The sequence below is a fragment of the Danio rerio genome, chromosome 17 (assembly GCF_052040795.2).
Source record: "Danio rerio strain M-AB ecotype USA chromosome 17, GRCz13ab, whole genome shotgun sequence".
NCBI lineage: Eukaryota > Metazoa > Chordata > Actinopteri > Cypriniformes > Danionidae > Danio > Danio rerio.
The window spans coordinates 332,465-358,974 of record NC_141037.1 but is presented as its reverse complement, the minus strand read 5'-3'; the positions used below and the strand labels follow the sequence as shown (position 1 = coordinate 358,974).

General features: G+C 40.9%; 1 protein-coding gene and 1 long non-coding RNA gene across 21 annotated transcripts in view; one reads left to right on the top strand and one right to left on the bottom strand.

Moving 5' to 3' along the window:
• The window catches only part of begain (brain enriched guanylate kinase associated), a 32,309-nt gene extending 18,101 nt beyond the window's left edge, over nt 1-14,208 (bottom strand). For 6 of the 20 annotated variants that reach the window (XM_087289897.1, XM_087289898.1, XM_087289899.1 and 3 more), the window contains exons 1-2: nt 11,990-14,208; nt 7,662-7,684 (exon numbers count right to left, since the gene is read on the bottom strand). In XM_087289897.1, coding sequence (XP_087146023.1) covers nt 7,662-7,684; nt 11,990-13,282 — 1,316 coding nt within the window. In that variant the 5' untranslated portion in view covers nt 13,283-14,208. Of the gene's footprint in view, nt 1-65; nt 191-7,475; nt 7,597-7,661; nt 7,735-7,813; nt 7,850-11,989 lie in introns of those variants that run through there. The other 14 variants (XM_087289917.1, XM_087289918.1, XM_087289919.1 and 11 more) reach the window with 10 other exon arrangements.
• On the top strand, nt 138-25,729 carry LOC141378488 (uncharacterized). Its single transcript, XR_015513024.1, has 3 exons — nt 138-285; nt 1,500-1,635; nt 22,641-25,729. It is a non-coding gene; the product is annotated as an uncharacterized LOC141378488 (long non-coding RNA).
• Nucleotides 25,730-26,510: the final 781 nt, after the last annotated feature.

Below are 26,510 nucleotides of genomic sequence, written 5' to 3'. Positions count from 1 at the left end.
TTATATATAAAGATATTATTTTATTTTATACAATTTGTATCATTCATTCGTTCATTTTCCTTCACCTTAGTCTCTTTATTCATCAGGGGTCACAACAGTGGAATGAACCACCAACTATTCCCCCATATGTTTTACAGAGCAGATGCCCTTCCAGCCGCAACCCAGTACTTGTGGGGGAAACCGGAGCACCCTGAGGAAACCCAAACCAACACGGGGAGAACATGCAAACTCCACACAGAAACACCAACTGACCCAGCCGAGACTCAAACCATTGACCTTCTTGAGGTGAGGCCACAGTGCTGACCACTGAGCCACCGTGCCATGCTAATTTGTATCATATATAATCTAAATATTATGTATAAATATAAATAAACATTTTCTCATATATTCATGCATGTGTGTATATACATAATACATGTAAACAGCACACACACACACACACACACACACGTATAATACACAAAACAATCATAGTTTTGAATGTGATTAATCTCCACCAAAGCACTAATACAGTTGAAGTCAGATTTATTCGCCCCCTTCGATTTTTTTTTCTTCTTTTTAAAATATTTTCCAAATAATGTTTAACAGAGCAGGAACATTTTCACAGTGTGTCTGATAATATCTGTTCTTCTGGAGAAAGTCTTATTTGTTTTATTCCGGCTAGAATAATTGAATTTTTTATGAACCATTTTAGGGACAATATTTTAGCCCCTTTAAGCTATATTTTTTTCTCGATAATCTACAGAACAAACCATCGTTAAACAATAACTTGCCTAATTACCCTAATTACCCTAGTGAAGCCTTTAAATGTCACTTCAAGCTGTATAGAAGTGTCTTGAAGAATATCTAGTCTAATATTATTTACTGTCATCATGATGAACAGAAAATAAATCAGTTATTAGAGATGAGTTATTAACACTGTTATGTTTAGTAATGTGTTGAAAAAATATCTCGGTTAAACAGAAATTGGGAAAAAAATAAACAAGCGGTCTAATAATTAAGGGTGGCTAATAATTCTGACTTCAACTGTATATACACTTAATATAAACTGTGTTGTCAAAACACTTTACTGTACACTGTAAAACAAAATCTGTAATTATACGGTTTATTTCCAGCGCATGGGTGTCAGAAAAAAAGTGTAGAGTAACAGCCTTAAATTACAGAAATGTAAAGAAATTTCTGTAATATCTTATTTTATATTAAATTTCTGTGATTTAATGTCCGTAATTTTACAGTAATTTCTGTAATTTAATATCTGTTATTTTATGTTAAATTTCTGTAATTTAACAGCCATTATTTTACATAAAATTTTCCCAGCTGCCGGAAATACACCATAAAATTACAAATTTCTTTACAGTGTAGCACAAGTTGTTTTTCCTGGACAACTCAGAAGAAGCATTCCAGAGCACTGCAGATACAGATAACACACTGATCCTCTTTCTCTGTTTCAGAGAAACTGTTTCACACAGTTCAGATCTGTGCTTCTGTTTCCGCAACAGCTGTGAAACTCTGATTCCCTCACAGACGTCAGACACACACACACATGCTGCATGATGGGAAATCCCTGCTGACGGACACAATCAAGCAGAACCGACAGGATCGAGACCTCCGCCTGAACACCAGCCTTCACTGCAGGTCTGAGTACACACAGACACACACACACACACACAGATCAGTCTAATATGACTTTAGACACTCTACACTACACACAGTGCTGTCCAAACAGCTCACTAAAGTTAATCATAGGAGCCCTTAACTCTCAACACAGTAACAGACGTTACACAATTAGCCAAATAGTAAATGATCTGGCCAACACCACAGTTAAATGAAGAAATACAAACTCTACATTTCAAAACGCTGGATACTCACTCAAACTCAAAACACAGAACCAGAATCAGGTTCAAAATCAAGTCATATGGTCTAAACATCAGCGCTAGTCTCCTGTCCATACAGTCAGTCATAGCAGATAGATGTGGACCAAATGCTGACGATTATAAAAACTTGTCATTCTGATGCTCGCTTTGAACTGCAGCAGATCGTTTTGACCATGTCGACATGCCTAAATGTATTGAGCTGCTGCCATGTGATTGGCTGATTAGACATTTAGACATGTGTACCTAATAAAGTGGCCGGTGCATATATATATATATATATATATATATATATATATATATATATATATATATATATATATATATATATATATATATATATATATAAAAAGATTTTTTTTTAAACAAGCACAATAATCTGCCAATGGAATAAGCAAAATATATTTTTTTAATTATTCTTTTCCCACATTGTCAGATTATGTAACTTGTTTTAAGGATAAACTCTCTTCATTTTTTCAGGAATATTCAGATATTTGGGCTAGAAACTAGAGAAAAGCATTTATTGCAGTGTATAAGAAAATAAATATGAGCAGTGCGCAGTGTTGATCTGAACCCCTCCGTGGGTAAAAATCATTAAGGAAAGCTCTGCGGGGGGGATGCATCGCACTGTCAGCAAACAGCCCACCGGGGCTTTCACAACTACACAATTCACAGCTTTATATGCTTTTAAATGACTCAGAGAATATGATTATCTTTTGGGTGAATGAAGTCCGGTTCCACATTAGTGTGATGTGAAATACACACACACACACACACACACACACACACACACACACACACACACACACAAACACAAACAGTCCACTCACAGCAGCACAGAATGGATCCTATGCGAGACAGACCATAATATCAGATCTATTTCAATGACACAATGCTGCATTTTAAAGTGCATTTGATATGGTGAGGAATCCAGCAATGCTTTCATGCTGTTTTCACTCACTATATTTTATGCACATTTAGGAATGTTGTATAACAAATGCTTAATGGAAACACCAAGATCTGCACACACTTTGAAAATGTGTATAAAAACTGAGCAGGATCAACTTTTAATCTGATAATAAAACTGCAGATAAATAATCAGTTGTAGTGAGTAAAGTATCAGCGCTTCAGTGCTGTAGTGTCTGATGATCAGATATAAATGTGTGTGTGAGGGTCTTTGTGTCAGTAATGTTGGTCTGCAGATATAAATGTGTGTGTGAGGGTCTTTGTGTCAGTAATGTTGGTCTGCAGATATAAATGTGTGTGTGAGGGTCTTTGTGTCAGTAATGTTGGTCTGCAGATATAAATGTGTGTGTGAGGGTCTTTGTGTCATTAATGTTGGTCTGCAGATATAAATGTGTGTGTGAGGGCCTTTGTGTCAGTAATGTTGGTCTGCAGATATAAATGTGTGTGTGAGGGTCTTTGTGTCAGTAATGTTGGTCTGCAGATATAAATGTGTGTGTTAGGGTCTTTGTGTCAGTAATGTTGGTCTGCAGATATAAATGTGTGTGTGAGGGTCTTTGTGTCAGTAATGTTGGTCTGCAGATATAAATGTGTGTGTGAGGGTCTTTGCGTCATTAATGTTGGTCTGCAGATATAAATGTGTGTGTGAGGGTCTTTGTGTCAGTAATGTTGGTCTGCAGATATAAATGTGTGTGTGAGGGTCTTTGTGTCATTAATGTTGGTCTGCAGATATAAATGTGTGTGTGAGGGTCTTTGTGTCATTAATGTTGGTCTGCAGATATAAATGTGTGTGAGGGTCTTTGTGTCATTAATGTTGGTCTGCAGATATAAATGTGTGTGTGAGGGTCTTTGTGTCAGTAATGTTGGTCTGCAGATATAAATGTGTGTGTGAGGGTCTTTGTGTCATTAATGTTGGTCTGCAGATATAAATGTGTGTGTGAGGGTCTTTGTGTCAGTAATGTTGGTCTGCAGATATAAATGTGTGTGTGAGGGTCTTTGTGTCAGTAATGTTGGTCTGCAGATATAAATGTGTGTGAGGGTCTTTGTGTCATTATTGTTGGTCTGCACATATAAATGTGTGTGTGAGGGTCTTTGTGTCATTATTGTTGGTCTGCAGATATAAATGTGTGTGTGAGGGTCTTTGTATCGGTAATGTTGGTCTGCAGATATAAATGTGTGTGAGGGTCTTTGTGCCATTATTGTTGGTCTGCAGATATAAATGTGTGTGTGAGGGTCTTTGTGTCATTATTGTTGGTCTGCAGATATAAATGTGTGTGTGAGGGTCTTTGTGTCAGTAATGTTGGTCTGCAGATATAAATGTGTGTGTGAGGGTCTTTGTGTCATTAATGTTGGTCTGCAGATATAAATGTGTGTGTGAGGGTCTTTGTGTCAGTAATGTTGGTCTGCAGATATAAATGTGTGTATGAGGGTCTTTGTGTCAGTAATGTTGGTCTGCAGATATAAATGTGTGTGTTAGGGTCTTTGTGTCAGTAATGTTGGTCTGCAGATATAAATGTGTGTGTGAGGGTCTTTTTGTCATTAGTGTTGGTCTGCAGATATAAATGTGTGTGTGAGGGTCTTTGTGTCATTAATGTTGGTCTGCAGATATAAATGTGTGTGTGAGGGTCTTTGTGTCATTAATGTTGGTCTGCAGATATAAATGTGTGTGAGGGTCTTTGTGCCATTATTGTTGGTCTGCAGATATAAATGTGTGTGTGAGGGTCTTTGTGTCAGTAGTGTTGGTCTGCAGATATAAATGTGTGTGTGAGGGTCTTTGTGTCATTAATGTTGGTGTGCAGATATAAATGTGTGTGTGAGGGTCTTTGTGTCATTAGTGTTGGTCTGCAGATATAAATGTGTGTGTTAGGGTCTTTGTGTCAGTAATGTTGGTCTGCAGATATAAATGTGTGTGTGAGGGTCTTTGTGTCAGTAATGTTGGTCTGCAGATATAAATGTGTGTGTGAGGGTCTTTGTGTCATTAGTGTTGGTCTGCAGATATAAATGTGTGTGTTAGGGTCTTTGTGTCATTAATGTTGGTCTGCAGATATAAATGTGTGTGTGAGGGTCTTTGTGTCATTAATGTTGGTCTGCAGATATAAATGTGTGTGTGAGGGTCTTTGTGTCAGTAATGTTGGTCTGCAGATATAAATGTGTGTGTGAGGGTCTTTGTGTTATTAATGTTGGTGTGCAGATATAAATGTGTGTGTGAGGATCTTTGTGTCATTAATGTTGGTCTGCAGATATAAATGTGTGTGTGAGGGTCTTTGTGTCAGTAATGTTGGTCTGCAGATATAAATGTGTGTGTTAGGGTCTTTGTGTCATTAATGTTGGTCTGCAGATATAAATGTGTGTGTGAGGGTCTTTGTGTCATTAGTGTTGGTCTGCAGATATAAATGTGTGTGTGAGGGTCTTTGTGTCAGTAATGTTGGTCTGCAGATATAAATGTGTGTGTGAGGGTCTTTGTGTCAGTAATGTTGGTCTGCAGATATAAATGTGTGTGTGAGGGTCTTTGTGTCATTAGTGTTGGTCTGCAGATATAAATGTGTGTGTTAGGGTCTTTGTGTCAGTAATGTTGGTCTGCAGATATAAATGTGTGTGTGAGGGTCTTTGTGTCATTAGTGTTGGTCTGCAGATATAAATGTGTGTGTTAGGGTCTTTGTGTCATTAATGTTGGTCTGCAGATATAAATGTGTGTGTGAGGGTCTTTGTGTCATTAGTGTTGGTCTGCAGATATAAATGTGTGTGTTAGGGTCTTTGTGTCATTAATGTTGGTCTGCAGATATAAATGTGTGTGTGAGGGTCTTTGTGTCATTAGTGTTGGTCTGCAGATATAAATGTGTGTGTGAGGGTCTTTGTGTCAGTAATGTTGGTCTGCAGATATAAATGTGTGTTTGCGGGTCTTTGTGTCATTAATGTTGGTCTGCAGATATAAATGTGTGTGTGAGGGTCTTTGTGTCAGTAATGTTGGTCTGCAGATATAAATGTGTGTGTGAGGGTCTTTGTGTCATTAGTGTTGGTCTGCAGATATAAATGTGTGTGTGAGGGTCTTTGTGTCAGTAATGTTGGTCTGCAGATCTTCAGTGTGTCTGATGTGAGATGTTGTTGTGCTGATTGTAAAAGGCCTCAGTCCTCCATCAGTCCATCATCACAGTGCTTCAGTATTCTTCTTCTTCTATTATTATTTCCTCCAGAACTGTCTTGAGCATCTGTGCTCCTGTATCACACCTCCATAAGCCACTGCGTTCATTGTGTTTGCTTTAAAGTTGTATAAATTTGATTGTCATCTTCAGATGTTTTAATATGAGCAAACACCATTGGCTATTTAAACAGGTGGGAGGGGCTACTCAATATGCCACACCTAATCTTTCTGCTAAAGTTATATTTCCTTTCTGTCCATTTTCTGTCCGTCGGTGTTTTATTTTTTATGTCCATCTTTTCTTTTGTCTGTCGTCTGTCCATTTTCTATGTGTCTGTATTCTGTTTGTATGTCTGTCTTTCTGTATGTTTGTCTCTGTTGTCTGTCTGTCTGTCTGTTTTTTTGTCTGTCTGTCAGTCTGTCTGATTTATCTGTCTGTCTGTCTGTTTGTTTTTTTGTGTTTTTATATCTGTCTGTCTATTTTCTGTATGTGCGTGTCTGTCTGTCTGTCTGCCAGTTTTCTGTCTGTCTGTCTGTCTGTCTGTCTGTCTGTCTGTCTGTCTGTCTGTCTGTTGTCAGTCTGTTTTCTGTCTGGTTGTCTGTAGTTCTGTCTGTCTGTATTTTTGTTTGTTGTTCTGTCTATTTTCTGTCTGTGTGTATCTGTCTACCTGTCTGTCTGCCAGTTTTTTGTCTGTCTGTTATCCATTAGTTATTTGTCTGTTTTTAGTCTGTTTTCTGTCTGTCTCTCTGTTGTCTGATTTCTGTCTGTGTGTATCTGTCTACCTGTCTGTCTGCCAGTTTTTTTGTCTGTCTGTTATTCATTAGTTATTTGTCTGTTTTTAGTCTGTTTTCTGTCTGTCTCTCTGTTGTCTGATTTCTGTCTGTCTGTCGTTCTGTTTGTCTATTTTCTGTTTGCGTGTCGGTCTATCTGTCTGTCAGTTTTCTGTCTGTCGTTCATGGGTTTTCTGTCTGTCTATTGTCTGTTTTCTGTCAGTTTTCTGTCTGCCTATCTGTCTTTTGTCTGTCTGTCTGCTTTTCTGTCTGTCTGTTTGTTTGTCTTTCAGTTTTCTGTCTCTCTGTTTTCTGTCTTTCTGCCTGTTCATTTTCAGTCTGTCTGTTTTTGTCTGTCTGTCTGTCGTTCTGTCTGTCTGTTCTTTGTCAGTTGTCTGTCTGTCGTTCTGCATTAGCCTCTGCAGTTCTCATTGGTCCCGGTGCAGCTGCTAAACTCCACACTGTTATCTGTGTGACACACTGGATGCTCAGCAAAAGATCTTAAATCACAGCTCATTCATCAACAACATCAGAGAGGGAAAAACTTCCTCACAATGCATAAATAAAGCAGCAGTAAACCACAGACCAGCGCAAAGTTCCTGAGCTCTGAGGCGTCATCGTGTTTCTGGATCTCCATGCAGAAACCCAGGATCCCCCAGAGCTGTGGCACCCAGAGGAAAAGCATGTGTAGCAGACACAGAAACAGCCCAGAGATTAAACATGCAGCTACTCACCACCCGCGACGAGCGTGTCATGATCAGTGTGTGTTCGTGCGTGCCTGCATGTGTGTGTGTTCTGCCTGTAAACACACCGTACATTCACACAGAACAGCCTGAGCTCAGACTGAGGCGATACAGAGGAACAGGAGGAGGAGGAGGAGGAGGAAGACGAGCAGAATAGAAGAGGAATAACATCTTTACCTGCCGCCACGCGACTCTCCATCCTGCAGAGGAAAACACTGCGTTACTCACGTGATTGACAGCTGTCATCAGCACATCACAACACCCTCACGAGCTTTAAATAAGCAATTGATGCTTATTTAAAGGGCAAGTAACAAGAACAGACACATGACCTGTATAATAAACACTCTCTCAGATTCATTTACATATCTGCATAATTTATTAAAAGAATTCGTTTGCATTTCTGCATCATAGCAGATGTTACACAGCAGTCTGGAATGCTTGATTCTGATTGGTCAGTCATGGCAATACAAGGTCTGTTAATCCCTGATAACAACTGCTAAATAACCGGGACTGAGAATCACCTTAATCATCAGTGAATCATTCACATATATATTTATATGCTTGTCTGTCATGTTTGACTGTTTGTCTCCATCTAGTGTCTGAATAATGCGCAGGTTAGTGTATACTCCATCAGCTGTTTCTGACTGTCTGCATCTAGTGTCTGAATAATGCGCAGGTTAGTGTATACTCCATCAGCTGATTTAGACTGTCTGCATCTAGTATCTGAATAATGCGCAGGTTAGTGTATACTCCATCAGCTGATTTAGACTGTCTGCATCTAGTGTCTGAATAATGCACAGGTTAGTGTATACTCCATCAGCTGTTTCTGACTGTCTCCATATAGTGTCTGAATAATGCGCAGGTTAGTGTATACTCCATCAGCTGTTTCTGACTGTTTGTCTCCATCTAGTGTCTGAATAATGCGCAGATTAGTGTATACTCCATCAGCTGATTTAGACTGTCTCCATCTAGTGTCTGAATAATGCGCAGGTTAGTGTATACTCCATCAGCTGTTTCTGACTGTCTCCATCTAGTGTCTGAATAATGCACAGGTTAGTGTATACTCCATCAGCTGTTTCTGACTGTCTCCATCTAGTGTCTGAATAATGTGCAGGTTAGTGTATACTCCATCAGCTGTTTCTGACTGTGTGTCTCCATCTAGTGTCTGAATAATGTGCAGGTTAGTGTATACTCCATCAGCTGTTTCTGACTGTCCCCATGTAGTGTCTGAATAATGTGCAGGTTAGTGTATACTCCATCAGCTGTTTCTGACTGTCCCCATGTAGTGTCTGAATAATGCGCAGGTTAGTGTATACTCCATCAGCTCATTAAGACTGTCTGCATCTGGTGTCTGAATAATGAGCAGGTTAGTGTATACTCCATCAGCTCATTAAGACTGTCTGCATCTGGTGTCTGAATAATGAGCAGGTTAGTGTATACTCCATCAGCTCATTAAGACTGTCTGCATCTAGTGTCTGAATAATGAGCAGGTTAGTGTATACTCCATCAGCATTTTCTTACTGTCTGCATCTAGTGTCTGAATAATGCGCAGGTTAGTGTATACTCCATCAGCTGTTTCTGACTGTCTGCATCTAGTGTCTGAATAATGTGCAGGTTAGTGTATACTCCATCAGTTGATTAAGACTGTCTCCATCTAGTGTCTGAATAATGCACAGGTTAGTGTATACTCCATCTGCTGTTTCTGACTGTCTCCATCTAGTGTCTGAATAATGCACAGGTTAGTGTATACTCCATCTGCTGTTTCTGACTGTCTCCATCTAGTGTCTGAATAATGCACAGGTTAGTGTATACTCCATACGCTGATTCTGACTGTCTTCATCTAGTGTCTGAATAATGCGCAGGTTAGTGTATACTCCATCAGCTGTTTCTGACTGTCTCCATCTAGTGTCTGAATAATGCACAGGTTAGTGTATACTCCATACGCTGATTCTGACTGTCTTCATCTAGTGTCTGAATAATGCGCAGGTTAGTGTATACTCCATCAGCTGTTTCTGACTGTCTCCATCTAGTGTCTGAATAATGCGCAGGTTAGTGTATACTCCATCAGCTGTTTCTGACTGTCTCCATCTAGTGTCTGAATAATGAGCAGGTTAGTGTATACTCCATCAGCTGTTTCTGACTGTCTCCATCTAGTGTCTGAATAATGAGCAGGTTAGTGTATACTCCATCAGCTGTTTCTGACTGTCTCCATCTAGTGTCTGAATAATGTGCAGGTTAGTGTATACTCCATCAGCTGTTTCTGACTGTCTCCATCTAGTGTCTGAATAATGCGCAGGTTAGTGTATACTCCATCAGCTGTTTCTGACTGTCTCCATCTAGTGTCTGAATAATGTGCAGGTTAGTGTATACTCCATCAGCTGATTTAGACTGTCTCCATCTAGTGTCTGAATAATGCGCAGGTTAGTGTATACTCCATCAGCTGTTTCTGACTGTGTGTCTCCATCTAGTGTCTGAATAATGTGCAGGTTAGTGTATACTCCATCAGCTGTTTCTGACTGTCCCCATGTAGTGTCTGAATAATGTGCAGGTTAGTGTATACTCCATCAGCTGTTTCTGACTGTCCCCATGTAGTGTCTGAATAATGCGCAGGTTAGTGTATACTCCATCAGCTCATTAAGACTGTCTGCATCTGGTGTCTGAATAATGAGCAGGTTAGTGTATACTCCATCAGCTGTTTCTGACTGTATCCATCTAGTGTCTGAATAATGTGCAGGTTAGTGTATACTCCATCAGCATTTTCTTACTGTCTGCATCTAGTGTCTGAATAATGCGCAGGTTAGTGTATACTCCATCAGCATTTTCTGACTGTCTCCATCTAGTGTCTGAATAATGTGCAGGTTAGTGTATACTCCATCAGTTGATTAAGACTGTCTCCATCTAGTGTCTGAATAATGCACAGGTTAGTGTATACTCCATCTGCTGTTTCTGACTGTCTCCATCTAGTGTCTGAATAATGCACAGGTTAGTGTATACTCCATACGCTGATTCTGACTGTCTTCATCTAGTGTCTGAATAATGCGCAGGTTAGTGTATACTCCATCAGCTGTTTCTGACTGTCTCCATCTAGTGTCTGAATAATGGACAGGTTAGTGTATACTCCATCAGCTGTTTTAGACTGTTTGGCACCATCTACATCTCTTCAAGAGCTGCTCTTAAAAAGAATCTAAAAAGTAAGTTAAAGTCAGTTTGAAATCTAAATCTATAATGTTTATTTTGCTAGCTATTAATAAGAATAATTAATCTGTGCAGTTTAATCCACAAAAAAATCAATCAAAATCCTGAGCATTTGCTTCCATGTTTGGAGTGCCTCCATCTGTTGATGTTAGCCTGAGGGTTTCCATAGCCCCGCCCCCTACTCAATATTTAGTTTCAACTGAAATCTATCAACATGCTGAAATAAAAGTCACAGCAACTTCCAGTTCACGCAGACTTATCACTGGGCCATAGATATCAATAATAATTTGAAAATGGTGCTAAACACACTGGTGATGTTGGGAAACACACACACGCTCACACAACACACACACGGCAGTTTCATAGCATTCACACCTCGAGCACCTCAAGTGGCAACAATCCACGATTCTGAAGAGCTGGGAGCCCATCGCTCGTCACACTGTTTCTCAATACGTTTAGTGTCAAATTCTTGTCACACACATTGTTACCCAGACGGTCTGATAAGAGCCAAATAAAGCCAGACTCTCTCTGCTGAAATTCAACAGGAGATTATAATGAATTCTTCTATTCAGACACACACACAAACAGCTGCTACGGCACTGTCTCAATCCGTGGTGTGTGTCATTTCCATTGTTTCAGCACTGCACGCAGCCTTTATGATTGGCATTTGGGAAGGAGCGATTCCATACGAAAAGATCAAATGCATTATTAATGCGTCTGCTGCTCCCGGCGGATGAGAGGAGTGTGTCCAGACAGCGGCGGCTTGGCTGTGAATAATAGGAAACGCTGATGTATTTTTAATAAGAGCTGTCAGTGTGCGGCGATGGGCACGATTACTCCTGTGACCTCAAATATAAAGCTGGATAAGATGCTTTCCACATTGTTTTACAGGGTGATGATATACTGGACTTCTCATAAGCATGATGACGTACTGACATACTGCTGAAATATATACCCAAACCAGGACCTTCAGCAGGTTAAAGGGACAGATCACCATTTACGAACACACTATGAGGGCTATCATCTGTTGAACACAAAGGAAGGTATATTGAAGAATGCAGGATAAACAGCAGCCATTGACATCTACAGCTGGAACATTAAAGGAGTCAATGGCCATTTTATATGTTCCTTTGTGTTCAACCGAAGAACAAAACAGATTTGGAACCAGCGGAGGAGGAGATAATGATTGCAGAAGTTCAGTTTGGCGTAAGCTGTCCCTTTAACAAAGAGCAATGAATGAACCATTAGTGTATTTATCAAAGATTCAATCACCTCAAGAGAACTGAAGGCTGTATTTCTCAGAGACTCACCGTGGTGCTGCTCATAGTAGGTCTCGGGAGTGAAGTGGACCGGTACGGTGGAAGCGGAGCTCCGTCCGAACGCTTGGAAGCAGGACTCGGGCATCTTCGTGAAGATTCGCCAGACCACTTCTCCACACTTTCCTCATCCTCCCGCCGCACTCGGTCTATATCAGTCTCTAAGTAGGTTCTTCCTAAAGACGACTGCTCTTGTGTTCTCCTCAAACTCTCGCTGGCATCCAGAATCTTGCAGCTCGGCATGCACTTGCTCCATTTACTCATAGAAACTGGTTTTTGACTTTCTCTGGAACCAAACCAAGGACCGGATAATGACTGGAGAGATGAAGTCATGGACGGTCGAATGGGTGCACCAAATGCTTGCAGACACTCGGGATTGAGCACCCGACACGTCACCTCATCCAGAAACTGAGAAAACTTGAGCTTTTCTTCAATCTCCTGCTCCAGGTCGGTGGACACAGTTGAAGCAGCAGAGGATACAGAGTCCCTGCGGTTCACATGGGCTGGATCTGCTGGCTCACGTTGCTCCGACCCTGACACACTGCCCGGGCCGCTGTCAGAGTTCTGGAAGACAGCCTCGGAATCCGAGCCAAAGCCTACCCGGAACACCTCCTGACTGTGCTGCTTGATGGAGCTGCGCAGAAGACAGGTGGCACCGGAGCTCCAGCTATTGGTGTCCCAGCTGTCGTCCTCACTGGAGCTGATACTGGAGCTGTGAAGGCTGGGGCTGGAGCTCCGCAGGCTGGGGTTGGAGCTTCGCAGGCTGGGGTTGGAGCTGTGGATGCTGGGATTGGAGCTGTGGAGGCTGGGGTTAGAGCTCCTGATGCTGGGATTGGAGTTCTGAATGCTGGCGTTGGAGCTCCGTAGGCTGAGATTGAAGCTCTGGAGGCTGGGATTGGAGTTCCGGATGATGGGGTTGGAGCTCCTCAGGCTGGGGCTGGAGCTGTGGATGCTGAAGCTGGAACTCTGCAGTGCTGTGGAGCTCGGGAAACTCTTGAGGCTGGTCAGTGAACCCTTTGCGTTTCTTTGCAGGCTGGAGGTGGAGGCCTTTAGACTGGCGGTGGATCCAGGCCTGTGCAGGGTGGGTGTGGAACAGCTGGACGGACAGCGCGGCGCCGGCTCTTCGTCTAAATCGCTCTGGGATCCTGAGAAGACTGGACAAGAAACCGTGGATGAACATGAACCACGCTCCTGCCTGCTGGACACCATCTTCGGTTGCCTCTTCAGGGTGGACACCGTCCCGTTGACAGTAACCCCTCGTCCTGTTTTGGTTGAGCCGTTCTGCATTTTTGCCTCTGCTGCTGAAAAACTGGACCATGATGAGCTGGGCTGGCCAGAGTTCCACAGCTTAAATGCAGGTACAGATCTTCTGAAATGCTCTAAAAAACACTTGCTGATGCTCAGACATACTGATGCAAGTTTTCTCCACAATGCAGTTGTTCCTGGTGGAGTTATGATGAACCGACCTCAGTATGAGCGCTGACGGAGTCCTGCTCGGCTTTCCAGGTCAGTTGCTGTTTAGAGCAGAGCATTGATCGTGATGCCACATGATGGACTGGATGTGGGGCAGAACTTCAGTTCCATAAATCGATTCCTCATTGGAGTTTGTTGTTTATGGTGTCGGACTACAGCTGCCTCTGTGTGATCCGGAGTTTGCCTGCAGATTAAACTATACGCCTGCAAGGCCCTGCATGTACAGGAGCTCAACATGAGGAAGGAGAGGAAGACTCAAGGTAAAGATGTAAACTGCACTCTGGGTCACTGAAACCAAGTGTTGGGTCAACTATGGGGTTAATAAAAGTAATTTAAATGTAATTGTGAAAATTACCCAATGGTTAGGTTTGTTTATATTTGATTTAATGTTGGGTTACAACAACTGAAGGTAAATGTGCAAATTGCTGGATATATTCATAGTTATCTACACGCTGTGTTCTTGTAATCCAGCATTGGGTCACACATGAACAAACCAACTCTTGTAGCATTTAAATGTCATTGAAGAGAGTCATGTGACGAGGTGCACAAGATATAGCAAATAATAACATTAAGTTGAAGAAAATATCAGATGACATGGGAGGCACTGAGGACATTGCTCGATCATCAACTTATCAGCTCTGATTATTCCAATTGATCATGGTGAAAAAATGTGGAGTTTCTTGAGGAAATGGAAAGATTGCAGGAAGCAAATTCAGCAGCCAGTAAATCTGAACTGGACCAGTTACAAATAATGAAAAAATTATCCCAAAATTGTGTTTGTCAGAGATTGACTCAACATTGTGTTACAACCCAGCATTTTAAAAGCATATAGAGGACATCAGGTGTGGAAAAGAGAAGTAAAGTGAAGATGCATATTTTATTATTACATACTTTATCATCAAACACAATCTTGTGTGTCTGAGATCAACACAGCATGATGATTCTCTGATTCACACCTGTATGACTGACCTACACAACACAGGAAAGCTGGAGAAATGTTGTGGACTTTACTACACTGGAGTCCATTGATTTTCCCAGTATGGACAAAAGCGCTGCAGAGTGTCTTCTTTTGTATTTCACATGTGAAAGAGAGGCATTCAGGCTTGAAATGATGACAGAACGATCATGTTTGCTGGAACTCTACCATTAAAGAGGTCACTCCAGTCTCTTTAGGTCCAGAACTGTATTGATTAGCAAAAGCCAGCAACTGAATCAATAACACTTCTGAAGACTGAAACCCAGACCTGGACACCTGAAACACAGCTCCTGTCTCTCGGTTCACCGTGGAGTCACATTCATTTAACAGACAATTAAATGGAGCATTGTTTAGACAGAGCGATGACTGAGAGAGGCTGCGGATACATCAATACACTCGTCAATACAGCCTTCAGCAGTGTGTTGAGCAGCATACACATACACACACACACACACACACACACTAAACTCATGTCATTAGCATGCAGATTCGCCACAGATCAGACCAAGCCAAACACAACAGTGCACACAAATAAATCTGCAGTTTATGCTTATTTGATGTTTTCAGAAGATAGCATATTAACTGTAAGACAGAGCATGTGTTTAAACCTTCTACAGTAGATATGCTTACAGCTAAATATGAGAATAATATTTATGCAATGAATTATGTGGCTTTTGAAGGTGTGAGACGGGAGAACAGACAGATGCTCAAGACAGTTTTGGAGGGAATAACAATAGAAGAAGAAGAATACTGAAGCACTGTGATGACGAACTGAAAGAGGACTGAGGCCTTTTACAATCAGCACAACAACATCTCACATCTGACACAATGGAGATCTGCAGACCAACATTACTGACACAAAGACCCTCACACACACATTTATATCTGCAGACCAACAATGACACAAAGACCCTCACACACACATTTATATCTGCAGACTAACATTAATGACGCAAAGACCCTCACACACACATTTATATCTGCAGACCAACATTAATGACACAAAGACCCTCACACACACATTTATATCTGCAGACCAACAATAATGACACAAAGACCCTCACACACACATTTATATCTGCAGACCAACACTAATGACACAAAGACCCTCACACACACATTTATATCTGCAGACCAACATTACTGACACAAAGACCCTCACACACACATTTATATCTGCAGACCAACATTAATGACACAAAGACCCTCACACACACATTTATACCTGTAGACCAGCAATAATGACACAAAGACCCTCACACACACATTTATATCTGCAGACTAACACTAATGACACAAAGACCCTCACACACACATTTATATCTGCAGACCAACATTAATGACACAAAGACCCTCACACACACACATTTATACCTGCAGACCAGCAATAATGACACAAAGACCCTCACACACACATTTATATCTGCACACCAACATTACTGACACAAAGACCCTCACACACACATTGATATCTGCAGACTAACACTAATGACACAAAGACCCTCACACACACATTTATATCTGCAGACCAACATTAATGACACAAAGACCCTCACACACACACATTTATATCTGCAGACCAACATTAATGACACAAAGACCCTCACACACACATTTATATCTGCACACCAACATTAATGACACAAAGACCCTCACACACACATTGATATCTGCAGACCAACATTACTGACACAAAGACCCTCACACACACATTTATATCTGCAGACCAACACTAATGACACAAAGACCCTCACACACACATTTATATCTGCAGACCAACATTAATGACACAAAGACCCTCACACACACATTGATATCTGCAGACCAACATTACTGACACAAAGACCCTCACACACACATTTATATCTGCAGACCAACAATAATGACACAAAGACCCTCACACACACATTTATATCTGCAGACCAACATTAATGACACAAAGACCCTCACACACACATTTATATCTGCAGACCAACACTAATGACACAAAGACTCTCACACACACATTTATATCTGCAGACCAACATTAATGACACAAAGACCCTCACACACACATTTATATCTGCAGACCAGCAATAATGACACAAAGACCCTCACACACACATTTATATCTGCAGACCAACATTACTGACACAAAGACCCTCACACACACATTTATATCTGCAGACCAACACTAATGACACAAAGACCCTCACACACACATTTATATCTGCAGACCAACATTACTGACACAAAGACCCTCACACACACATTTATATCTGCAGACCAACACTAATGACACAAAGACCCTCACACACACATTTATATCTGCAGACCAACACTAATGACACAAAGACCCTCACACACACATTTATATCTGCAGACCAACACTAATGATACAAAGACCCTTACACACACATTTATATCTGCAGACCAACATTAATGACACAAAGACCCTCACACACACATTCATACCTGCAGACCAGCAATAATGACACAAAGACCCTCACACACACATTTATATCTGCAGACCAAAACTAATGACACAAAGACCCTCACACACACATTTATATCTGCAGACCAACATTAATGACACAAAGACCCTCACACACACATTTATACCTGCAGACCAGCAATAATGACACAAAGACCCTCACACACACATTTATATCTGCAGACCAACATTACTGACACAAAGACCCTCACACACACATTTATATCTGCAGACCAACATTAATGACACAAAGACCCTCACACACACATTTATATCTGCAGACCAACATTAATGACACAAAGACCCTCACACACACATTTATATCTGCAGACCAACATTAATGACACAAAGACCCTCACACACACATTTATATCTGCAGACCAGCATTAATGACACAAAGACCCTCACACACACATTTATATCTGCAGACCAACATTAATGACACAAAGACCCTCACACACACATTTATATCTGCAGACCAACAATACTGACACAAAGACCCTCACACACATTTATATCTGCAGACCAACATTACGGACACAAAGACCCTCACACACATTTATATCTGCAGACCAACATTAATGACACAAAGACCCTCACACACACATTTTCATCTGCACACCAACATTAATGACACAAAGACCCTCACACACACATTGATATCTGCAGACCAACATTACTGACACAAAGACCCTCACACACACATTTATATCTGCAGACCAACATTACTGACACAAAGACCCTCACACACACATTTATATCTGCAGACCAGCATTAATGACACAAAGACCCTCACACACACATTTATATCTGCAGACCAACATTAATGACACAAAGACCCTCACACACATTTATATCTTCAGACCAACAATACTGACACAAAGAGCCTCACACACATTTTTATCTGCAGACCAACAATAATGACAAAAAGACCCTCACACACACATTTATATCTGCAGACCAACAATGACAAAAAGACCCTCACACACACATTTATATCTGCAGACCAACAATGACAAAAAGACCCTCACACACACATTTATATCTGCAGACCAACATTAATGACACAAAGACCCTCACACACATTTATATCTGCAGACCAACACTAATGACACAAAGACCCTCACACACACATTTATATCTACATACCAACATTAATGACACAAAGACCCTCACACACACATTTATATCTGCAGACCAACATTACTGACACAAAGACCCTCACACACACATTTATATCTGCAGACCAACATTACTGACACAGACCCTCACACACACATTTATATCTGCAGACCAACAATGACACAAAGACCCTCACACACACATTTATATCTGTCAGATCATCTGATAGGCAGAAACTACAGCACTAAAGTGCAGTCACTGATGTAGTGCCGGCGCACACACACACTCACTACAGCTGTTCATGAGCATCTATTATTATCAGATTAAAGGTTTCTTACTCATACATTTTTTATGCATAATTTAAAATTCTTGCAGATCTTAGCATTTTCATCAAGCGTTTTATATGTGATCTTTCAAAATGTGCATAAAATAGTTGGATGGAAAGGAATCTAGCTCAATAGTCATGAACCTGAGCTTGTGTGATGGGGTGGTGCAACTCATGTTTCTGTCAGTAAAGTACAGATCAGGTCTAGCTGTAAAAGGGTTTTGAGTCTCCAGGGAAATTTCCAGATTAAAGTCAGTGGAGCAGAACCCTCCTGTAGTGTGAGAAATAGATGTGTCTGTTTTATGCTTTAATGATGATCAATAACTGTCTTGAAGATAATGAAGAGGGCAGACACATGCTCACACTGTAAAATGGCAAATATGGGCCAGACCACTGTGCTAATTGGTGGAACTAAATTTATTGGCTCAAATATAAGCTAATATTTGGGTTTTTCTGTTATTTGTTTTTATTAAATTTGGCAGCACAGTGGCTCATAGCTGTCTCACTGTGGCCTCACAGCAAGAAGGTCGCTAGTTCGAGCCCCGGCTAAGTCAGTTGGTGTTTCTATGTGGAGTTTGCATTTTCTCCCAGTGTTGGTGTGGGCTTCCTCTGGGTGCTCAGGTTTCCCAAACAGTCCAAACCAGCCTGATCTCACAAGGAAACGTACGTATTTTACGTTTTGTCAGTTTAGTGGCTAATTCGTATGAATTTGTACGAGTTAAGTCGTACGAAAATGTACGATTTTAAAAAGGAGGCGTGGCACCCATCCCCACCCCTAACCCCAACTGTCATTGGGTGATGAGAAAGTCGTACTAAATTAAATTGTTGGAATTCATACGATTTAGCCACTAAATCAAAAAGTTACGAATTGCCGTGAGATTGCGTTGGTCCAAACACATGCGCTATAGCGGAATTGATTAACTAAATTGGCCAGAGTGTATGAGTGTGTGTGCAAATGAGTGTGTATGTGTGTTTACCAGTACTGGGTTGCAGCTGGAACAGCATCTGCTCTGTAAAATATATGCTGGGATAGTTGGTGGTTCATTCCGCTGTGCTGATCCCTGATTAATAAAGGGATTAAGAATAAATAAGAATCTGACATTCTCACAGTTCAGAAAATCCATTTCATTTAGTCACTAGCCTGATAATAAACAATTAATGACTGATGATTCAATAATGCTAATTATATTAACAATATTCATTCTATCTGGTGCTAATGTATACATTTTAAGACAGATTATAAATGATAATAATAAATATGAATATGAATGTAATAATTATTATTATTACATTCTCTTAAATACTCTTATTGTATTTGCTTTCTGTGGAGATCATAGATTTTCATGGAACTAGGCCTATATTAGAACAAGCATTCAAGCATTTAATGACATGAATAAGTAAGTCTATACAAAAACATTTACTTTTAATAAATGTGTAAGTAATTATTGACATAAAAGCTGTTTTCACCAGACCAAATGAAAGCTACATTATATCATATTTTGCCACGTGCATATGATTAAATATGCCTAAAATAATGGCTGTGAGCGTGCTCTAGTACAGTGGTTCCCAAAGTGGGGGTCGCTTAGTGATTTCCTGAAATCATATTCATTTGATTAAACTTTTAGAATGATCGTATTTTATCCAGAACCTACTGAAGAGAAAATAGTGGTTAATAGTTACAGAACAACATGCTCATTTGTTTTCCATTGCATTGTGACTCTGGTGATTATGTTAGATTAAAGACAGCAATATGTCAGATGCAGCAGACTGATTTCATGGCAGCAGGTTCAACTTTCTGACACTTTTACAGCACTCATGTAGATTAAAAACAAATACAGGCCACAACTGAACATGGAGGATGATCTCTGAGTGGCGTTCTCCGAAAGGAAATTAGACCCCCTGTCTATGAGGATTAGAGAAATCAGTCCTCTGATTCCTGTCCAATCAGGTCACACATAGAAGGTAAAGCACATAAAAATGAACCTCCTCAACACATGGGCCATTTATAAGTAAAATTAGAAGTAAACTGTTTGGAAGCATTAAAAGTGTCCAAGAAGATGTCCAAAATCTTGACACACACTGACCCAGAGACTGTTTAGATCAGCGGTTCTCAACTGGTTTGGCCATGGGACCCATATTTGTACATAGTCATCATGCCGCGACCCAAATTTTTAGGAACTATAATATAATTTTAGGAGTTATGATTCATTTGTATTTATTTGTTAACATGCACAAGTAGTGACAGATAAATAATAAGAAAATCACCAAGGCTTACAAATAAACAATATTTTATTGGTGCCATTTAACAGAATGCATCAAATTATAGTAATATTACAGAGTATAAAGGTCAAATACTGTAAACAGAGGTTAGGGTAAGGAAAAGTTCAGTTGTCGCACACGGATTTCAAAATAAAAGTCTGATATAAGCAAAATAAGTAAAACATTTTATTTTTGTTGTTTTTTTGACCATCACTCCGCGACCCACTGAAAATGTTCCTGCGACCCAGTTTTGAGTCACGACCCACCAGTTGAGAAACACTGGTTTAGATTATGTCACTGATGAGAAGATGGTGGATGTTTACTGTCAGATTGATGTTGTACCCCAACATCATAGAGACGTCGCAGTTTGTTTGGAAATGAAAATCAGGTTGACGTCAGAATTTAACATCAGGCCGACACCAATGTCCAACGTTCAACCTAAAATCAACCAAATATCAATGTCTAATGATGCTACAGCTTGACGTTGTGTTGATGTTAGCACTATGACGTCTATCAGATGTTGGATTTTGATTGCCATACCTGATGAATAAATGTCAGTGTTTGACGTCAGCATGATGCTGGTTTAAGATGTCGGCTCGACGTTGGATTTTGGTCACTTTCTAACAACCTAAAATCAACCAAATATCAACATCATTACTGGACATCAAAGTAAGATTGTCCTTATAGATGCTGGCTAGACTTAAATTTTGTTCACCTGACATCACAACCTAAATCTAACCTAATATTAATGCCTCTGACGTTGTGTGCCTGCTGGATAATCACTAAATGCACTACAGAATGTTACGTTTACACACATGACATGTAAATACTCTTGTGCACTTTTGAAAGCTCTACTGTTTACTCTGGGTAATATTCACAGCAGATGCTGTTTCTCTACTGCACTACACTTCTAGGCGAGTTCTGCTGCTGGTAGTGGAGTATGAGGTTACCATACTCCATCCACCACTGGTGTGCAGCATTGTGTGCAAGATCTATATATTTATAACCACCTCAGAGGATATCTGGGGGTCGCGAGTCACTGTTATTTTAGGGGTCGCAAGCTGAAACATTTGGAAACTCCTGCTCTGCAGTTATATTCAGATTATAATCATTCTTATCCTTGAAATGAAATATAGTATTCAGAGAGAAAATATCAGATAGAAACATCAGTCAAGCCTGCAGCTTCTTCCACTAAACTAGCTCATTATTCATAAGTATGTATATAATGTTGTATATAGTAATGTTGTATATAATTAACAGAGACAGACATTCATTTAGTTCATTTTCACTGACACTCTCTCAGGATTAGGACTTAATTATTTGACTTATATCCTACAAAAATCATTTGAGAAAGCAGCATTGCAGTATTGCTCATGTGTAATGCTCTGTGTTGCACTATGACGCTTCGTCCAGTGAGCAGGTGCAGTATAAACACCATATAAGGAGAAAGAGGCGGGGCTCAAACGAGCGCATAGAGTTTATTGGTTCATTCATTCATTCATTTTCTTTCGGCTCACTGCTTTATTCATCAGGGGTTGCCACAACGGAATGAACCGCCAACTATTCCAGCATATGTTTTACTTCCAGCTGCAACCCAGTACTGGGAAACACTCATACACACTTATTCTCACACACACACACACACACACACACACTCATACACTACGGCCAGTGTAGTTGATCAGTTCCCCTATAGTGCATGTGTTTGGACTGTGGGGGAAACCGGAGCACCCAGAGGAAACCCACGCCAACACGGGGAGAACATGCAAACTCCACACAGAAACACCAACTGACCCAGCCGAGACTCAAACCAGAGACCTTCTTGCTGTGAGGTGACAGTGCGACACCACTGAGGCACCATGCCGCCCTCATTCTCATTAATTTCTTTATTTAGTGCATGACAGATCCTGCTGTCTACACTGATTACAGTGAGCTGCTGTGTCTCAGAGTGAATGCAGGTGTGTTTATCTCACAGGTGTGTGTGTGTGTGTGTGTGTGTGTGTGTGGCTGAAAATAGAGCGGGAGAATGTGTCGCTCCCTCTGTTGCCATGACAACCGCTGCCTGCATATGTATAAAGCTGGCTGGTATCCACACTGGACCCAATTATCTCAGAGGTACGAGTCCGACACACAGACGAGATGCGCTGAATACAGCACCAGATTAATGCTCACTATTATTAAAAGCACTGTCTCCCGCTTACAGTACAGCTGAGAATACACACATATGTTTGCTTTGTGCTAATTGTACTGACCTGTTTCTGATGTTTGTGATGCTGTATAGGCCCAGTTAGTGTTTTTTATTGATGTTGTTCATTGTATTACACACACACACACACACACACACACACACACACACACACACACACACACAGTATTAATGAAGGCTTTATGAAATGAGTGGCTAATGCTCTGCTGCTGTGAGGGAATAATAATCAAACAGCTGCTGATATTTACTGCGCTTTTATTAGCCTGTTAACTCTTACTGTTTCCTCAAGGATTCTGCATTTACTATTCTGCATTGCAACAAAAATGACTATCTTACTCAGAGTTTGTGTCCTGTTTCTAGTCCAAATATCTAAAAACTCGTAAATCAGAAGCATTTTCTAGACAAGTAAGATATTTGGTGTTGTTTTCAGAGATAATGAGTCAAAATGAAGAGAGTTTCTTATTTAAACAAGTGGAATAATCCACCAGTGGGGTGAGCAGAATAATCTTGTTTTCACTTTAAGAGGGGAGTACTTCTCTTCCCCCATTGTCAGATTGTTTTATTGAAAACTCTCTTCATTTTGACTCATGATTTCTCAGAACTAGACAATATGTTTTTACTAATCTAGAAAATGATTATTGATTTGGGATTTGTGGAGAAAAAATACATTTCTTGCAGTGTGATGACGTGCTGATATTTCCTTTAAGAAACCCCTGATTTAAGTCCAAACATTGAAAGATTCTTAAAGGATCACGAAGCACCAGAGCACATGTTTTGCTAGTGAAGATTGGTTGTTTTTGCGTTATATCCGGCAAATTCGTTCTTCCAGTTTGAGAATAAATGTTGAAGCTGCGTCACGGCGATTAGATCCTTGTGTAAACTCCAGCGTGGAGACTGGATGTGTGTTCCGGCGAGTACAACGTGACGTCTCTGAGCGTTCAGCATTAATTCAGGAGAAAGACTTGGTGTGAACCAATCAGCGCGCTCTATTGTGAGTGAGGTGCAGCTTCATGAATATGCATGACAGAGCTGTGAAGACTGTGTTCACCTGTTACAGTGTTCAGACGCCGCGGTGTGTTGCCAAAACAAGCAGAAGCAGAAGAATCGTTGAGAGACACGGGTCGTCAGTGTTGTGTTGATAAATGTGCTGTGATGAAGGTTTAGTTTCATTTCCCGCTATGAGAGCGCAGCTGGACTCACGTGTGGACTACAGCGCTCTGCTAACACGCCACAGAAACACGTCTGTGAGGAGCGTTATCACCCGACAGCTTTCCTCATCTGCATCTGCCGCTCGTCTCCTCTTAATAAAGACGCGACGGCTCCAGTTGGTGTTGATTGTTCTGTCTCTACAGATGTGCTCAGTGTGTGGTCAGGGCTCTTTGTTGATGTTTATTCAGAGTTAAGTGAGTTGGTATGGTCAGCAGAACTCTTTCAGTGTTTAAACACAGAGCTTAGTCAGAATGATTGAGTTACTCAGTGTACAGTAGGGTCATATCTCTACAGTATTATAGACTGAATGATCTGCTGTAAATGCTGCTCTCAGTGTAAACATGGAAACACTGCAATCAGACTATTACCGTCATGGAGGATTTACACCGCATGTTGTGTCAGGATAGTCAAAACACTCACAGCTTTCTGACGATTCCTACTGTGCATCTGAGTTAACGAGAAATGCAGAGACTTTTTTTCCCGTTCGCCGTGCGGCATTAAATCTACACTCTCCAGCAGTTCCTGCATACAGTATCTAGTTTGTCGCAGGGGGCATGCAGGAAATTCTCCTGAACGAAAGTGAAAGTGCTGAACTGCAGTTAAAGTCCACAAAATAATAATTTGGAAAATAATTCCATTACTGATGTCCATGTAGACACGGCCACTGTCTTTCTCCCCTGCATATGTGTGTTGTTTTGCCTCTGTGATAATCAGAGCGTGCCCAAACTAAACCTCCCATTTTCATGCAAACCCTTCCCTCTTTCCCTCTCCCGACACTCCCACCTAAACAGAGCTGGACACGCCCACTTTCCTGACTTTATTCAGACTAGAGGTGTAAAACACCCTTGTGAGACCAGGGCGTTTCATGGCCCTTTATATCAAGTATTTTTTTCTGCAACACTTTGTGAAGTTAATTTCGAGAGGATCTCGTGCTTATGATTGACCACAGCTGGTCCCGCATCAGATATAACATGATTGACCAATCAGATGAATCCAAACACACATAAATAACCAGATTTTCTCACCTTAGTTATCTTCATCTTGAAAAATCCCCAATCCACCCCTACTCCTCTACCTCTTTCCTATATTAATTTATGATAGGGTGGCACTGTGGCTCAGTGGTTAGCATGCTGGTTCGAGCGCAGCTGGGTCAGTTGGTGTTTCTGTGTGGAGTTTGGTTGTTCTCCCTGTGTTGGCATGGGTTTCCTCCGGGTGCTCCGGTTTCTTCCACAGTCCAAACATTAGTACCTGCAACTTAATATGTTGGAGAAAAATATTAAATCAAATTTTTATGAACAGGAAAAATCAAGAAAAAACATAAAATGTCAACCCAGGCTCATTCTGAAAACGCAGTCCCGTGGACGTTTTTGGAGACCGCGAAATACGTCCCAGGAGGTACGTATTTTTGTAGTATTTGTTTTTGCGAATCCGTGAGAGGCTGCTGTGTTCGCTTTTTCACATTTCGAATATCTCTCATTTTGCGCCTGCGCTGTTCTCACGTAAAGCCAGCAGAGGCCACTGTCGAGTGACCGTCTGTCTGACTGACTGATTGAATGAGCGACCGGCCAATCAGCCAACCCGACCCACCCTCCTCCTCCTTCCCTAAACCCAACCGGTTTTACTGATTGACTCACCCGCCCACCCGCCTGCTTGCTTCACTAAACCCAAGCAAAGATTTACAAAAGCCGCCCAGAAAAAGAAAAGCCCCCTCACCTGATTTTGACCACATTTTTGGATTTCACCACATTCTCGCCCTGTTATAAACTCATTCACTTTATTTTTTACATACTGTTTTTGTCTTACCTGATTTCTTACCACTCTTCCCTGGACACAAACCCGGTCGTCACGGACAGCTCCTCTCCGTGTCTCCACTTCGCCGATGTTTACGACGAGCTAACTGGACAAACTGGTAGCGGTGGGAAAGCCCTCCACACAGAGGTAAGCTGTCAGCCGGCAATCGTGAAGGGGAACGGCGTCACGCCGCCCGTAGCGTTCGCTTAAAAAAAATGAAATTCGGCCATACGTACCTCTGGCTACGTAAATTGCAGTCTCCAGAAATGTCCGCAGGACTACGTTTTCAGAATGAGCTTGGGTTGTAAAATGTATATTTGCAATAACATGTTTGTATTTAAATGAATTATATTTCTATTCCTAAAGATGTTTAGTAAGCAGACTCTTATTTTAATGGACATAACTGTTTAATAAAACTGATTTCTTTAAAAATGCTCCAAACATTATTGTCTATATCCTCAGAGAAATAGATCAGAATACAGGTTATTGAAAGGGAGTGTGCTCATTTATGCTGAGCACTATTATGAATCAAGTCAGCAGGCAGATGTGACAGGCCTGTGCATCAATAACTGAATGATAAACAGTTATTCCATCTCATATGCGAGTATGATCTGTCAGTTATGACTCTAATAATAATCTTCAGAGTGACATCACTGTGGTCTGACAGTAATCATAGATGAT